Raw genomic sequence first — 18,188 nt, 5'->3', positions numbered from 1 at the left:
CACGTTGTGATGGTTACTGAACTGCCATAGGTTTAAACAGTAAAGGCAGCATTGCATTCCTTCACCTACCCACATATCAGATCAGTATTCACATAAATGAAACGGTACAGTAGCATGCTTAGGAAGATCACGTTGGGTTGATCACGTTAAAAACCTGCAATGGTAAGACTGCTACATTGTATCATTCATTGATTCATATCATTCATTGATGTGAATATGAGCAAGACAGTAGTGTTATGGATAATATTGACTTCCTCTTGTGTCTCGAAGACCTACTGTGTTATCATAAACCAAAAATATTATTTGCACTACTTCCATGTGGAAGTTCTACGGAATGAACCTTGCATTTAGCTGGGAACCGCCCCAGACGTAGAAAAACAAGCCAACGTCTCTGCTCATTGGCTGAGGCTTCATGAGCCGGGGAATTTTGAAATTACGCTTTTAGGGAGTGGGACTTGCAATGTTTTAGTGAAATTGTTTGTCATTTCAAAAGCACAGCAAGGCAAAGCTGAGTTGACAAGCTCCCGCATTATTTCCCTACTCAGTATTTTTATATGCTAGCTTCGTATTAGGCTAAAAGCTGTATAATGGCTGAAGAAGTAGTTTGTTCATCTCAGGAGCAACAGGAAGAAGGAGAAATTGAAGTCGATGCACTGATCTCGAAAGTTGTTTCTACAAACGAAAGTGGACAAGACAAAGTAGATTTGGAATCAAACTTCGAAATTGGAGAGGAGGTCAGAGATTTAGATTTGCAACAAGTGGGTGTCAGTGTAAAACAAGGTTTGTTGTTTTCTAAGTAATGCTTTCTTGGACTTCGCGGTCTGTAATTATGTATGTTAGCTAAATTAGCTAATAGTTAGCTAAACAACGATGTTTGCAATGCCATAATCTATAATATTTTCTTCATTGTTTATTTTATGCCATTAGCAGTAGTCAGTGCAAGTACTAACCAGCCAACGACCGAACTAGTTACCGAAGAAAATGCTAAAAGTATTGCGTTATTGTTGGTTGCTGTCTTTGCTGTCTCTTCTAGGACTTTTTCAAAATGAGGAGGATGGCGACGACGACAGTGGCACAGACTATTTCGACACTGATAATCCTGGTGGTACTCAACTGCAACGTGCTGAACGCATAGGGGGTGCATCCCTACCTGACACTTTTCAGACCAATCAACTGCTTTATTATGAGAGGTTCAAAGCCTATCAAGACTACATGCTTGGTATGTAACATCACCGGCGTCTCACATCAGTTACTAACAAAAACAGATTTCTGCAAACAGTATTTGATTGACATAGCTATGCTTGTATGATTATGTGCGTGATGTCATATAGTCTGTTGAGACAGGTCGATTCCCAGTGGTCAGGGAATATTCCATCCACATTCCTACAGAAAATTAAATGATTACATCAAACATTGAGTCTTAGACTGTCTGTGTGGACTTTTCTCAACAGGTGATTGTAAAACTTCAGAGGTGAAGGCCTTCACAGCTGACTACCTGGAGAAGATTCTGGAGCCCTGTGACTGGCAGGCACTGTGGTGCACGGATGTGTTTGATGTGTTAGTAGAGGTGAGTGTTTTTTTTTTTATTGTTTTTTTTATTTATTTTTATTAATATATATACTTGAAAGCTCTCCGAACAAGAGAGACAGGTCCAAAATAGCTGTGTTCTGTGCACTGCATGTGTTGGAACATATGAACTGTGGATGTGCAGCAAACTTCTTTGGTATCTGAACCTAGAGTCCTGGTATATGTTAAAGGCCCACTCCAATGTAAATGCTAATTTTCCTGTCTTTTGCACAGTGATATGTTGAATAAGCACTGAAAATGTGAAATGTATGTTCTGTGTCGTTTTACAAAGCTTACATTTGGAAAACCCCACTCCCTTTTTCAAGCTGTTTCTTGAAGGTGTGGTATTGGCCCCTGTCTTGATGTCAGCAATTGAAATGGGCTTCGTTTGAATAGCCAATCACCCTTAGTTCTAAGGATGTAGCAATGGGGACGATTAATGCAGTAAAAGTAAATGTGCATCCATACATGATTCATAGTTCTGAAGTAGCCTAGTTAGCAAGCTGGTTATCGAAACACAGATTGATTTGAAAGCTGACATCTGCAAGCTTGCAAACATTTTCAATTAGCCACTACTTACCATTGGGATACATGCGGGGCTCTCCCTGTTGCAGTGGTTTAGCATTTCCGAGGTGTTCCCATTCAGGTTCAGACTCAGGTTCATACATGGCTAAAAATCTCTGGCTGACTTTGCCAGGGTTTGTTTTGGTTCTCGTGAAAGGCTGAGGCAGTGGAACATGACTATTAATGACTTATGGAAACACACCCACTGTATTTCCAAGAGAAAAAGAGGCTCTGGAAAATAAATCATTAAAAATAGTTATTCAAAATGTTTAAAAAAATAAATAAAACAATTCACACACTGGTTTATTAGATGCTTAGGAATGATACTAAATTGAAATAGTTCTGCTATAATAATGGTAGGTAATTATGATAATGGATTGGATTTACTGTAGGTCTTTTATAGTGTTTTTGTAAGTGCTCAAGTTTTACATTACATATCGGTTGAGGGGTCTTACCTTATCCACCAATGCATTGAACAAGTTTCAGAGAAAGGCCACCCATTCAATTATTTAGAATAGGCTGATTACACCTTCAAACCTATACTTGTGTCTATATGATTGCAGGTGGAGGATGTGGATTACAAGGAGCTGAAAGCCAAAGTTAAGCTGGTTGTGCCACTGCAGTGTGAGACAAGAGGCTGCGAGTTGACAGAAGATGCCATGAGAGTGCTCCTAGAGGCCACACTGCACAAAGTGCCGCTGCAAGAGCTTCATGCTGTGTTTGATGAGTCTGGAGACTTTGACCAGACTGCTCTTGCCTTGGAGCACCTCAGGTATAAGATACGGATGGAGACAAAGATTTTACCCAAATGGCTGTGTCTCTTTCCTCCAAAGACGCATCAAAGAAAGTTCAGAAAAACTGATTTAGATGCCCCCCTCCCCCATAAAGTGAATCAAAACAGGCCTACTTGTAATAAGAATAGGAGCGGGGCTTTCATCATTTGGGTGTGCCTGACATGAGTCTTTAATTGACTCGCTAACGCCTCTTAATGTTTGCCCTAAAGCAACTTTTTTTTTTTTTTTTTAAATCAAGTTTTGTCTTTTGGTTGAATTGAAATAGACTGGTTGTCATAGTGACATAGAGATAGCCTACTAAGAGATAAGAGGAAGGAGTGTGTTCAAATTTCATGGTGTGACTCAGGAAGGTACCCTGAGAATGTAGGGTAGGCCTATATTCTGGTGCAACCAGTTCTGCTGCATACTCTGAAATCTCTTTGTGGTCTGCTGATTTTTCTCTCCCTTTATCTTTAGGTTTTTCTACAAGCATATCTGGAGAAAGTGGGATGAGGAGGATGAGGATGACGACTTTGACTACTTTGTCAGATGCGTCGAGCCTCGCCTTAGGCTGTACGTATGGAAGGGGGTGATAGTGGGTTTGGAAGGGAAGGGGGGAGGAAGTGGGAGTAGGTGAGTGGGTTAGATTGGCATTTTCTCATGTTAGCTGGTATTCGTTCAGATCTGCCAATGACACGGGTAGGTTGAACCCCATTCTTTTTAAGCTGCTATCAAGACGTCCATATGGCATAGAAACCTGTGGAGCATTGCAAATCACTGCGGTTCAGGCACATAGGAGCAAGCTCCATATCTAATGGCTGATATGCTCAAGGCAGTTGTAGTCGGAGGGTGCAGATTACTACTTGGCCACTAGATGGCACTATGCACTAGAGGACTGAGTGCTGCTGTACTCCCACTGTTGTTGGGTGTATGTTCACTGGTGGAGACACTGGAGATGTTATACACAGCTTTGAATGGGAGTCAAATGTGGATTTATAAGGCAAAACCAGACACAGGAGAGTTATGTTATATTATGTTTGCCTTAAGCAGAAAGCACCCCCCTTAAATCCCTGCTAAAGTCCAATCAGCTGCTAGTTTCTACCATAGACTTATTCATTACAGTTTCTACATGCATGTCCCTGCACATCACATATAGTGTAATACTTCATTTTTAAGTGATAATCAAGCAGTTTTGGACATTATTGTTTATCTTATAAACCACTTAAGATTCCACTTTTTGCAGATTCGTCATCATTCACCAGGGTAAAGCACTGCACTATGAGGTCAGCATATCCTCTTTGCTTGGCAGGTGGCCTTGCTTATGCTATTACTAGCATGAGACACTTGACATTTGAGAATAACTTGTATGATTCGTACTTGTAGTAATGGTAATGAAAATGTTCAAGAGGCAGATTTAGCCCATTGAACAACAATGTGCACTGAGCTCTTCACTCATTGGAATGAACACAACCCATTCCAAACTAATCCTACAATGTTGCTGAACTGTTTATTTTTTATTTTTTTATAAAACCTTTCTTCAGGATCATTTTATGATATGTGTCTTTCTTTGATAGGGAATGCACATTTATTCCCCTCTGTGTGTCTTGTCTCTGGCCTGTCTTGCAGGTTTTATGATATCCTGGAGGATCGGGTGCCTGCCGGCCTAGTGGTGGAGTACCACTTTCTTTTGGCACGCTGCTCCGAAAAGTTCCAGGAGTTCTCCAGCCTGAGGAACGGCATCAGCAGCGACTCAGAGTCAGAGCTGGACAATGTGTCCATGGTGGAGGGCCTTAGGATGTACGAGCAGATGGAGGCCCTCAAGCGCAAGCTCAGGATCATCGAGAACCCACTGCTCAGGTAGCCGGGGGGGGGGGGGGTTGTGGAAGAGAGGAGCCATCAGTGCCACTGCTGTGTGTGTGTAGTTGCTTGACAGATTAAGTTGGTTTGGTTCTCAAGGGGGCTCTTCTTAAAGCAGAATTTTACAATCAAATGTGTAGTTTACAATCAAATGTATAGTTACTGAGTGCATGTTTGACTACCTTCGGAAGTGGCGAGTAGGACTATCCTATGTGGAAGTGTGAGTTGGTCCATTCTCCTCTGTCCTATACTGTTCCATGGTGTTCTAATCTATAGAACACCAGCTTTTTTTGCTATTCCTGCACAAACTGTTGTTTTTAACTGTGTGCAACTTACTAAACTACAACTGCTCTTCATTCTGCAGGTATGTGCTGGGCTACAAGGTGAACTCAGGGCAGCAGTCGTGCAGGGCCAAAGGGCTTCGAGCCTTGGGCGGCCGCGTGGTCCACGTTGTGTCTGTCTCCACCACAGTCAGCCAACTCCAGAGCCTCATGACTGACAAGCTGTGTCCTGAATTCTCCGGGGAGGACTTTGAAGTACAGGTACGCCGATAGTTTTTGCCACAGCTTTTCTCTTATCTTGGCTTTTTGGGTGGTGCACAAAGTTCTTCCTAGCTGAACATAAGTGAACCGCATGCCCCATGCTGAGCTAAGACTTGGCTGAAACTGAAAATGATTTGTTTGATGTTCTAAATACTTTTAAGTGAATTCCTACAAGTATTGCAGCTCCCCCATTTTGAAGATGTACAGCAATACATTTTGAAGAGGGACATCAATAACTTGAATATGCATTGTTTTTCTTCTTCCACCTTGGTATCGGCAATCAGTGAAGAAAATATAATACTCACAAAAAAATCACAATAGGAAATGTTCTATACTAATACCTCTTTGAGGGCACATCACAATGAATCCATAGTCAAACGACGATCTTTTTAGATTAAAAGATAAGGGCTTCTTTTCATTAGAGTTGCATGAGATTCCATTTGAAATGGGTTGTTTAATGAGTAATGGCCCGATATGAAAAACCTCATTGGTTATTATGTTCTCTCTAACCATGTAGCCTACACAACCATGTACTGGCCTAACACCCAGTGATTTGTGGAGCTTTTTTGAGGCGCCTTTTTCTCTCATTCTTTGTTTGATCTCTCTTGTTCCTGTATGGAGCTCTATTCCTCCAGGATTTGTCGAAGCTGTGTGTACTACTTTATGTTTGCTCGAGCGCCTCTGCTCTTGTATCTTTGTATTCCTCTGAGACCGTTGAGGCAGGGAACATATGTGTACGTGTGCGAGTGTCTGTTTTGTTACAAGAGAAGATACTGTGTACTAGAACTCTCTTTATGTCTGATCTAGTTTCACAGTGACCCAGTGCTGGCTGTGAATGCCTGCTTCGAGGGAGATGTGGTCATCATTGTTCAAGGCCACTACATTGTCACAAGCTCCATCAGTATACCTGACTCCATAGTAGTGGAAGGTAATTCTACACCTATCTAGACATCGCCTATCTAGCCTTCATCATCTATGTATGACTATCACTTCTTTATAGTTTATGGTATTTGTACTATAGCTGTTACCATTAGCTGCTGGTATGAAAATGTCATGGTGTAATAACCTTGCCCAAAAATATCTACTGTATGTGTGGTATTATCTTGGTGTTCATTCAAATATGCTGAACATCTTCAATTTGATGCTAAAACATATATGAAGTCCCTCCACCACATGATTTTGCATTGAAAAATGTTGTTATTGTAACAGATATAATTTAAATGATGTTTAATCGGTAGCGACCAGAGAATGAGGTCGCTTGAAAGAAATATTTCATTTACGAACATTGTTTTTATCCCCCAAAAACTCTTTCTAAAATGGAGTGTCCTACCTGATACTTGGTTTGTATACAAACATGTTGTCACTGGCCAGGGGTCTTCTAGGGGACTCTAGGGGATTTTCGCCTTTCTGCCTCTGGTGGCTGCCTCTTCAAATCGTGCTCACATGCAGAAATACAACAGCTAATTGCATTCTAATTCAAGTCAATTTCGGGGGTTTATATATATATATATATATATATATATTCCAGAGGATGTTGTTGTTCGGAACTGAATTTTGCCACAGTGGCCAGAGGTTGGCAGAGTTCTGACAAACTTACACCCTGCTCCTTCAAATAAGGCTAGCAAACTGTCTTCTTTCAAGTCTTTCCTAAAAACCTATCTCTATAAACTTGCATTTAATTGTTAATTTATCGAGAAGTTTTATTTTGGAAAGTTTTTTATTTTTGACTCATTTAAGTGTTTCCTTGGATTTTCTTACTAGACTTTGTAGGTCTGTTTCTCCCTCCCTGGTTGGTCCATCAGAACGGAGGAGGTGTCAGTATGAGCACAAGACCTGCCCCTTCAACCTCACATCCCCCCCCCCCCACACACACACACTCTGTTAGTTTTCAGGTCCCGCGGCAATCTCTCCACAGAAAGCGTGTGGAGACGGTAGTCACAATGTGTATATTTAGTGAAACCGGTTACTGTCCCATCCCTTACTGTATATTAGTCTCACTGTCACTCTCCATTTAAATGTGGTGCTGGGAGGTGGTTGGTTCTGGTGAATTCTATCACCAAATAGAGAGGAATTGAGTAGGTGCTACAAATGGAGGTAGGGAATTGTATTTTTACATAACCTAATGCACACTGCTCACCTGCAAAATAATGCCATTGAACACATATTCAGCTAACTCCATGTTTTAATTTTGCGCATATGAATATGAATGCATAAAGAATGCAGGAGTGTGCAATGTGAAGAGTAGGGGTCATAGTCGAGGGGCCGTGTCAGTCTCTTTATGCAAATGGGAGACCTGCCGAGTCTGAGAGAGAGCAGAGGGTTGAGATTGTGAAGGCTTTTAAAAAAGTGTGTCTATCTGTTCTATGTGTGCCCCCCACCCCCCGGGGTGCCTGTGAAACACCTGAAAGCCAAGATAAAGAGGGCGGAAAAAATAAGACACTACCTTTGGCACCGCAAAATGACAGGAGAAGAGTCACTCAATTAGACCAACCAGCGGAATTACCATAATAGAACTATCCCCTCCCAAACCGAAGAGCCTTTGATATTTAGAGGGGCACGGGCTTTAGCTTTTTTGGATATAGGCTGTAGTTACTGTATATCAAAGATGAGAAAATTCATATGATATTCCTGTCATGAATGCAGTGTCAGTTTATTAGCAGAAAGGTTGTTATTCAACACTGGTTAAGAACAGATAGGATTTGTCATCTGTACAAAACTATTTTATTTCTCTCATCTGCAAGCAGCACATTGTTGTCAGTCATTACAAAGCCCTGGGGCCAGTCTGAGAAGGGTATTTCTGTCCTGGAAGTGTGTAGCAGGCTGGCTATGACCTTAGCAATCGATATTCTGCCTCTGGCATTTACAATGGCATGTGAAACTCAGCCAGAGCTGCTGAACTGAACAAAGTCTTGGGGTTGCATTGTTAGAGTTACCTCTGGAACACCTGTCTCAAGACCATCTGTCAAGGAACAGGGAATAATGAACCCCATGCCGTCAGAACACTGTCCATCACATTCTGCTGCCCTTGGTGTGGTAGTCTGGCTAGCGCTACCGGTACACTGGAATAGCTTTTCATCCCTACTTGGCATGTTCCCTGTATACCACCACTGCAAGGTTGGATAAAGGGTTTGAACTCAACAAGTTTTGGCTATGTAGACCATTGGAGGGACTGTTGAAATGTAGCTATAGCTCTCTAGGGGCCACCAGCTATGACCTGTTATTTCTGATGTAACATTTTGACTGCACTTGTCAGACTTATTTAACGACTCTTCTGTCTCTAAAGGTTTTGGCCTACCTGACGAGGTAGTGATTGAGAAGAAGAGCAAGGGCGACTCTTTCGTGGAGTCCACCGGAGCTGACGTGAAGATCTCCAACGTCAAGTTCATCCAACACGATGCTATCGAAGGCATACTCTGTAAGTACACTAGGCCTCTCGGAATGGTGCCTCTTTCAATGGGATGCCTCTCCATCTACCCTGCCCCCCACTGCCAGCTCATTCAATGGCTATCATTAATAATTCACCCTAAGTTGCTGGCACTGTTAAACAGCTGAGAATAGCCATATATCAATTACTGTGAGGGTGAAATGGGCTGAGCATTGCCATTCTAAATGCTCAGGTCTTGCATTGGCCTCCTAGCCTTGGCCTCATACATCTTGTGTGGCTTGCTTGTTTGACTTCCTCCTCTCTCTCTCTCTCTCTCTTTCTCTCCCTCTTTATCCTCTCCTTTCTTGCTCTTTCTTTCCTCCTCTCCAGGTGTGCGTCAGGGAAAGCTGGAGATGGAGAACTGTGTCCTTCAGTGTGAGACGACGGGTGTCATTGTGCGAACGTCAGCCCAGCTGACCATGAACATGTGTGACCTCTACGGGTCAAAGGTGAGAGGCGGTAAAGGGTCACGCTCTCATCATGACCCTGCTGTCTGAAGTGTGCACCTGTTCACTTCCCCCCCCGCCCCATGCATTTGAAAGCACTGCATTGGTTTAAGCATAGACGATAGTGAGTTGGCTACACCAGTCCTTTCATTAAATCCATGAGGGGGAGTGTACAAGTGCACACTTCAAAGGGTAGGGAAACAGTCCACAGCCAGATCTAGCTATTAAAGATAGACTGCAAGATGACATCATGATGAACACTGAGTTGACTTCCTATTTACAGATATCAACAATAACAGAATGCAAATCTGCCAAGACTAGCAAGGCTGAGTCTGTCTGTCTGTGCGCGCACGTCTAAGTCTGTGCAGTGTGTGTGTTTCTACATGCTGATATTATGTGATGTAGGGAGCCGGTGTGGAGATTTACCCTGGCAGTGTTTGCAGTCTGGTGGGGAATGGAATTCATCACTGCAAAGAGGGGATCTTGATCAAGGTGAGAGAGTGGGAAATGACTATACTACTATCCTGCTCTAACTGCACCCAGCACTAGCATCTCTAGTGATTTCTGTCATCTTACCTTGCTGAAAGCTGGATATCGGCTTTTAGACATTTAAATGTTAGGATATGTATGCGTTCACATTGAAGCTTAATCCACAACAGTATCATATTCCATAGTTTAATTGAGCTTTCAACTGTATTACAGAGTTAAACATTCCACTGCCGCCTCAGTGGAGTTACTATAATCATAACCTTGTTGAGACCAGGCTGTCCTCGTTCGATCAGTTCGGAAAGCCTGGGAAAATCCTTTGCAGAAAATAGCTACAAAGGGGTGGAAACGAACGATGCCTCGAGACTTTAAACCAATCAAATACTTTTCTTGGGCAGAGCTCCAAAAGAGTTCAGTTTTTCCTTCAGGTTATCTTCCATTTTATTCAATGCTACATGATAGCATAGGCAACAACTTTCTGCAAAATAGTCTTACCTGGTCGGAAAAGATGATATACATGACAACAGCAACCATTCTACGGGCATGTGGGGGAGGGGTGGATCTCCCCTCAACCTAAACTGATTTATTAGAGAAATACACACACACAAGATGGACTTTTTTCCCTTTTTTTTCACCTCCAGGTGAATTCTTTGTGTGCGTGCTTGCTATTTTTTCACATACCTGTGTGTATGACTTAAGCAGGAGAGAGATGTGACTTGCTTTGTGTTTCTGCCTGCTTCTTGTTCTCAAACTCCTCCATCCCTTTCTTCCCCACAGGACTTTGCAGATGAGCTGGACATTATTCCCAAGATCACCATGGTGAACAATGTGATCCACAATAACGAAGGATACGGTGTGATCCTGGTCAAACCCAGAGACGGAGCTGCGCAGGGCGAGGCTGTCCAGGACTTTGCTACAGGTACAGGCTTTGTTAGCTAGACAACCACGGGTACAGGTCAAGAAAGTATGGAATGGGCCCGTAAACAATACCTTTTGTGGTGTCAAGCATATCGAATATAGTCTTACTGCAATTTTTAGTGTCACTTCTTCACATGTATGCTCTGGTGGCACCCCTGAATGATGTGATGGTGACCGTTGTTTACATGGTTATATGCTGGGCGACCGTGAAGAAAAAAAAAAAAGACTCAACCATTTAAAAAATATATATGTTTTTTCATATAAATATACCCTTTAGTAGGAATGTAAAGTAATAACTATAAACAATTGTTTTCCTACCCTAAGCCGTCTATCTATCAAATTGTCTCCATCACCTCCCAAAGGGAGTGAGTAATGCGCTAATTAGATTTTCACGTTCACATGTCTCACAGTACTTTCTTTTATGCCAGATGTTCTTGCTTTCTGTTGAATAAATACTTGCATTAGTTATTCAGTCATACGCTGGTAAAGTGGAACGTCACTGGCGACACCCAGACAAATGTGCTGCGCTGCAACACTGACATGAATATGGTAATATTTGGCTGCTAAATGTGTTCCCACCATAATATAATTGAAATATATATATTTTTTCTTATTACGTTAGCCATGTTACTTCAGATGGTTATGGCGGTTATAACGATTATCCATGACTGTCACAGCCCTACCTGAATAGTATTTTGCTGTTTGGCAATTAAAACTTACACATTTAATTTGATGTGCAGTATGAAAACCAAAGTCATAAGTTGTCCTTAATGACCCTCTTACCTCTCAGTGATTCCTACTTGTATGGATGTACTATGACTCCATAAGTGAGATTATTACAGAGGAAAGTGTATGACTTGGAAATGTGCTCAACCTCAGACCGCAGCTTCAAATGAAAAGCATGAGGCTCAGCAGGAGATGGTGTGGCTTGAACTGGGGGTGAAAAAGGACACAAGAAATAATCTAATGTAGAACATTAATTTGAAAGGCAACCAGGCAGAGACACGCACCGCTAGGCCACAAGTTGCCCAATTGTTGTCATCAGTTGCATTGTTAGCATTAAAGATGTCCATTGTATTGCGTTGTTTCCCTTGTAGAGTTTAGGGATAAAAAGCTTAATAAAAAATTTTTTGTAACTCACTCTCTCAGATGAAAATGAATAAATAATAATTATGATTGGAAAAAAAGGGGCAAAGATGATTTTAGAGTTGTGGTACAGTAGTTGTGTTGCACTGTTACTTGGTTCAGCTCACAGGAGCTAACACTTATTAGCGTTAGCTGTCAGTATAATTTTGCTCTGAACTTGAGTTGTACATTTTTTAAAATTTGCTCTGAACTTCAGTTCATTTCCAACCCGTCAAGCAAACAACATTTCATATTGATAGCAGTTTAATGTTTCACAAGAAGGTATGGTTTTTTCATACAAATATGACTGCTCTCACAATGTTATAAGGTAGCAGTAGTGGTATATAAGAAGGGATGTAACTGCAATATGTTTTGACATGAAATAGCTAACAGATTTCTGTATTGCAGTTATAATGATAACTCTCATAATGGATTGGAGTTATAAAGTGTTTTTCCGCCATGTGCTCTGCGCTTCACATTGTATAGGGGTTAAAACACCTCATCCACTACCAATGTGAATTGTGAATGATTAATACCATAGTTTCATCTGAATGGTGCAAAGTCTGTCTTCCAATAACTAATATGACTTTATTTTCCAGGTGAGCCAGTTGATGAGATGGAGGAGGGTAAAGACGAGATGTTGGGAGAGATGGCAGAGGTGAAAACGCCACAGGTGGACTCGGACATTCCCCTCATCGTGGTGGACAAATGCCCCGCCAAAGAACCCGTCTCCTCGTCAGACTATTACGCTGTGTCTGAAGAGTTTACCGAGGGCAACGACGCCATCAAGAGGGAGCTGGTGGCCACGTCGGCCAAGAAGCACCACCAACAGAAGACCAGGATGAAGGAGCTGGGAGTCACGCAGGCAGACGAGAATCTGCTCTCCCAAGAGATGTTCGTCTCTATCCTGGACAATCAATTTAGGAGAAACGGCATGGGCAGTTTTGGCACCTTCTTGTACTGACCTCTTTATATGACCAACATGCACAAACATAGTTTTACTTTATTTATTCCTCAAGGCTCTCTAAATGTTGCTTCACTGGCTAGCAAGTGGATATGAACGGAATGTGTATTTTTAAATGCTTTTTTTATGTGGCTTTTTAATACACTTCTTATTTTAATATACTGATGTTGTCGAGACTTGAGTCTATTAAACCTGATCATGCTTGGGATTGGTGTCCATTTTCACAGTAACACTTACAATGTTGACCTTCACTGAAAGTTTTTTTCCCGCCAGTGTTCTTGAAAATTGTAAATGACGCATTGCTTGAAATTGTCTCTACCAGTTTTTGTGATATATTTTTCATGGTTGGGGTAAATGCACATTGTCTAATTTTGAGTTAGTCTTTCACCTGTTCGATCTGGTCATTCCTTTAACCCATTTGCAGAAAGCGCTCAATTAAAAAAACAACAGCAAATAAAATCTGAATTTATGTACACTTATCTCCTATTCTCGGCTAATATTTTTTTTTGTGCACTTGGCATGGGACTGATCTAGGGGGAAGACGGGTAGGGATAGTTATTGGTTTTCTGGGCTTAAGGCTTCACCTTTTATAAGACACTCAATTGTTTAATTCCAGTTGATTAATTCCCAAGGGATTAAAAGGCTGGTAAAACCTCATTAAACCACAGGCAGTTTGATTAATTACATAATCCAGCATGCCCCACTGAAATACAACATGTTTTACTGCCTCGTATGAGGTGGCTCATTTTGACCTGACTAGCCCAATTTATTCCACTAAATCCAAAACTGAATTACATGGTGCAGGTAGTAATTATTTCAATGAAGGCATCTGTCCAATGGTGAAAAACCAACAGGGTTTTGAGTGCAGGAATAGGTAAAAGTCTAGCTAGGTTGGCATTTGACAGGACTGATATTCTATATGAAACAAATGTTTTGTTGAAATGAACACTGACATTCACTTTGAATTAATCTCTGAATCCAGAATCTCAGTGGTGTGATGACTCTCCTTCTTTTTGTCGATGTAATCTGTGGCAATGGGAAAATTCACCAGATGCAACCGCCTCCCAGTCTCACTAACTTTGAATCTAAATTTTTTTAAAGGTTATTTTTTGGAGTGTGGTAGTCCCACACTCGCATGTTTCAGTTTTTATTGGAGATAGAGTAGAGAAAGACAGGAAGGTAAGGAGGAGAGGGCGTCAGCAGGGCATGGGCTGGATTCAAACCCTAGCACCTGTAGGCCGTGGTGCTAGACCACTGGACCACCCCAGGCCACTTGAATCTACATTTTGACATCCCTCCTAGGGACATTTGTTTGTCATCTCTTGTATTGAGTTTTGCATAGAGAAAATGCACTTGAAGTGAATGTCATTTGTTGACAGCATGTGATTACAGAAGCATGTGATCACAGAATACCAGTCAGAAAGATCAATTGATACGTCCCCTACAGCCAGAATAAGAAAGATATTAATAAACGAAGCGTACAGTTTTACTTTGAGAAACTACACAGGGGGTTATCATTGATTTTTTCTTGACGCCTCAGCACCTACTATAGATGTCAAATGGAGAGAGGAAGGAGAGAGAGTTGGAAGGTCCTTTTGTGACAATCGTTTTATCTTCAATAAGTGTGTCAGGATCTGGGAGGACCAAAGCAACAGCTCTAGGCGACAGGACAGTAGAGAGTGATCCGTTTGAAGTGGTGTCCTTCAGAGCTGTGAGTGTCCACCACCAGAACAGGCAACCATCATTCTGAGAGGGCTTGTCCTCAAAGCAACCACATTTACTGGTTCTATGCCTACCATGGCATGAGGGGTAGATACAGCATGGCTTTAGGCTTCACATTATTCATCCCAAACTTTTGTCAGAATACACAACCGTCGTCCTCATTTCCCCTCTCCTTCCCTTTGCCTCTATGCAAATATGACCTTTGATGCCAGAGGTTCACTTTACAAAAACAACAACGACACATCATACAATGTTTGATACATGAGGTCATTTTGAATAATGCTGGTTTATAATTGGGGGATTGAATTTTGAGACATTCCTTTGACTTTCTGTAAAGGAAGAAAAAGTTTAACTTCTGGAAATTAATTCAAATTCTGTTAATTAAGAATTACTTCCAGTTGGCTGTTAATTTGCTGTGTCAGGGTACTTCCACCTGACTCCTCATGACTCTGTCTTGCCTACACTTCTCCTGTTGTGCCTCTCATTTCCCTTTCCACTGAATTATTGTGGTGTGTGTGTGTGTGTGTGTGTGTGTGTGTTTGTTTGTATGTAAGAGAGGCTCAATTGGATTTATGACAGAAATGGGAAATCTTTGCTCACAACCCACGGCACCTAACTAGGTACAGCCTTAACAGTGATGGAAGCTAGCCAGGAGTATTGAAGGAGAGGGAAATGTATCTAAGGGAAGGCAGTTAAAAGACAGAAGCTTTGCAGATAGAACAAAGGAAGAAGGAAAAAAGGAAAAGAAAGAAAGAAAAACACCTGTGTTCTGATTTTGTCTGCTGTCCTCGCTGTTGCCTCTTGTCCTTGCATGACCTCACTTGTAGATAGCAGGCCAAACATTTTTTTGCTCTGGCTGTCAGAATGTATGAGCTAAGTCTGATTGCACTCCCTGGTGTGTGCATGTATGCATGTGAGTGTGTGTTTACATTTTTGTCATTGTGGTACAAGAGCCAAAAAACCTTTCTTTAGTGCAGTTGCAGGTGTATGTTTTCTTGTTTGTTTTCTCTCTTCCTCCTTGGGACAATTGGTGGGTCACACATTAAATCCTTCTGAGCTACTAATTGCATCTGTATGAGTGAACATTAGTAGAAAATTGCCAGACATCAGCACAATGGATATGGGGCTTCAACCAAGGTCCTTGTGAAGTAAATAAAAGGAAGTTAAGAAGTGTAGGAGGACTATTTTTTGTCCATTACTTTTCTCCTGTGTCAGCATACCATATCCAGACTATTCCCAATCATTACATACTGACACTGGAAGTTTTTCATAGACACATTCAGAAAGATTGTATGATGAGATTGAGGTACTAGTATGTTGAGAGTTACAGTTTGTTCTTATGTGGGTATTTAGACTTACGTGATGGAGTACCTACAAAATGAAGAGACATTTTCTGTACAAAGAGATGATATAGTAGCATTAGTTTATCTCTCTTTGATCCATTTAGTTTGTATGTGACAAACACAAGCCTAGAGCCTATAGCTACAGCCACAATTTAAAAACAATGACTGTTTTCACTGTTTGCCAGTCAAGCTCCTGGCATAAAGTAACCATTATGTGCTGAAATACACAATCAGTGGCCAAACTAGGTCCAGAAGCTTTGTTTCACAACACAAAGTTAGTCCTCAATTGATCCACCACCACCATCTGCAGATTAACTGGCTTCAACTGAACCCACACATAATTTGGCAGTGCATAATGCTAACATGAAATAGAGCCAGTGGCTTTGACGTGGACGTAGATTTAACTGGAAAAAATACACTATAAGTTATTCATATGCCATCACACAGGCCCCCTTTCTCTACCTGATCAGTAAAAAGGGAGAGTAGAATACGGTGAGAGACAGCTTAGTATGAGAAGAGAGGAGTATGTTAGATGTGTCACAGATGGTGGCCAATTATCCGAAGGCCAAAATGGATGGCTCGAGCCTTTCAAAGTTCCTTTTCGAAAGCTTTATTTGAAATCCCTTACTGGGAGAATGGCTGGAATGTGGGCTGTTAATGTAACTCTCAACAAGAGACCATCCCAAAATTCTACCCAAAATGTAACATCACAGCTCCTTTAAAAAGAGTTAATAAATTGTAAAAAAAAAAAAAAAAATAATAATAATAATTAAAAGTATGTGGATAGGATCCCACTCTTTGCTGTGTCCTGCTGATGTGTTAGATATTTACAAGGTACATACAGCAATTCTACGTAGAATCTCAACCTTAGTAAACAGATGGACTAATATTTACACCATAAGGTTTCAACTCAATACATTCCTGTGTTAACTCTTTGAGGCCTTTTTTTCTACCGTATTTTCAGTCAGGGGCGGCTGGAATTAGCATGTACACGCGTGTTGAAGCAGATCAACGGACTTTGTACAGTCTTGGTGGGTGATTCGCAGCAGTTTATCTGCTTTAATGACAGCAATATCTTATACCATCTGTCATACTCAACCTGCTCAGGTTGGGGGTCCCACTCCACTGTGCTGGATTAACCACGGTAATTTTCAGCTCTTGCCATGGTGCCCCTTGCCAGTCTCCTTCTAATGCCACCAATATAATAGAACAGGCATCATCTCTCTCCTCTCTCACACCACTGACGTAATGCTAATATCAAGGGACTTGTTCAGAGGATGAGTAATTTAAAATCTGGTTTGGTCTATGGGAAAAGTAAACCTTAATAAGTAGTCTAACTTTGCAATTTGAGCCAAATAACCACAAAATAACTTCCAACCAAGTCAGAGTTAATTTGAGTTTATTTGGCCAGGCAATTTTGAACGTAGTCTATGCACTCCACTTGTTTTTTTGTTAGCGGTGGCTAAAGTTAGCTGAAGTTAGTAGTGGCAATTCAAACAAATATGAACCTTGGATTACAGTTTCTCCTGGCCCATAGACTACTTTCAGGGTAAGGAAGCATCTGACTATAAGGTGTAAAATAGTGAACTATCCCTATAAACACAGTGGGAATCACATTGTTCACTCAGACAATATACCTTTCATCGGGAGATTTTTCATTATCTAATTGTAAGGATAGAGATGCAGAGAAACAGTGAGGAAAGGTTCCTATGAATAAATTGGAGAGAACATGTGTTCTCCAAATGTATGAGTCTGCTGTTACCCATTTACTGAAAGCAGGTGGGGAAACAAGTGGATATCAAGAGTAATGATTCCCTCACTCCTACCAAGCTGAATGTTTGCACACAGGAGAAGACTGCTAGGAGAAGCAGCTCATACAGTGCCATGAAAAAGTATTTGCCCCCTGCACAATTTTCAAATGTTGTCACCTCAGAGCCTAAAATTGAAGAAGTTGTTTTTCCAACGAATCTACAAAGCCTACTGGACACTTACAAAGTGAACACTTTTTTTTTAAATGTCAATATATATATTTTTTTTTAAAAGGACTTACCCCCCTTGTAGTGGTTTTCCTAAAATTAGCTCAAATACTCTTTATAGGGTCCCTGATTTGAATATGAATAAATTACACACTGTGTTGATTAGGCTGTCACTACATAATGCTTTGTAGTAAAACCAAAGAAACACATTCCCAGCCACTTTTGTTGTTGTATCACTTGACTTAATTGTCGCAAATACAATTACGGATTTAAAATAGATTTAGGGTAAAACTTCCTGAGCAGTTTTGTTCCTGTCCATTCGCTCGGTTTGTAGTGACAACCTGATCAACAGTGTGTCATTGATTCCTATTCAAATGAGGGACCCTGCAAAGACAAGGTTATAGATTCAAAGTTTGAACTCAACTGACTCAATTTTGCACTTAAATGATTCAATTCAATGTATTGAGTAAATTGTTGAAGAA

General features: G+C 41.1%; 1 protein-coding gene across 1 annotated transcript; it reads left to right on the top strand.

The window, feature by feature from the left end:
* The first annotated feature begins 513 nt into the window (after nucleotides 1–513).
* Nucleotides 514–13,166, top strand: shcbp1 (SHC SH2-domain binding protein 1). The gene is made up of 13 exons (XM_083690177.1): nucleotides 514–780; nucleotides 1,034–1,219; nucleotides 1,452–1,567; nucleotides 2,694–2,902; nucleotides 3,381–3,476; nucleotides 4,530–4,760; nucleotides 5,125–5,302; nucleotides 6,110–6,230; nucleotides 8,586–8,717; nucleotides 9,057–9,175; nucleotides 9,578–9,664; nucleotides 10,436–10,577; nucleotides 12,301–13,166. The coding sequence occupies exons 1-13, from the start codon at nucleotides 588–590 to the stop codon at nucleotides 12,663–12,665; spliced, it is 2,175 nt and encodes a 724-aa protein (XP_083546303.1). The 5' UTR covers nucleotides 514–587; the 3' UTR covers nucleotides 12,666–13,166.
* Nucleotides 13,167–18,188: the final 5,022 nt, after the last annotated feature.

The sequence above is a fragment of the Argentina silus genome (genome assembly GCF_951799395.1).
Source record: "Argentina silus genome assembly, chromosome: 2".
Taxonomy (NCBI): domain Eukaryota; kingdom Metazoa; phylum Chordata; class Actinopteri; order Argentiniformes; family Argentinidae; genus Argentina; species Argentina silus.
The sequence above is the reverse complement of the archived record's forward strand: the minus strand, read 5'-3'. Positions and strand labels throughout refer to the sequence as shown.

Excerpts from the sequence above, each read along its gene's own strand:
- shcbp1 (XM_083690177.1), top strand. The coding sequence starts at position 588 with ATGGCTGAAGAAGTAGTTTGTTCATCTCAGGAGCAACAGGAAGAAGGA. Across the intron at positions 2,903-3,380 it reads CTTGCCTTGGAGCACCTCAG|GTTTTTCTACAAGCATATCT; the intron begins GTATAAGATACG and ends CTTTATCTTTAG. Across the intron at positions 5,303-6,109 it reads GGGAGGACTTTGAAGTACAG|TTTCACAGTGACCCAGTGCT; the intron begins GTACGCCGATAG and ends TGTCTGATCTAG.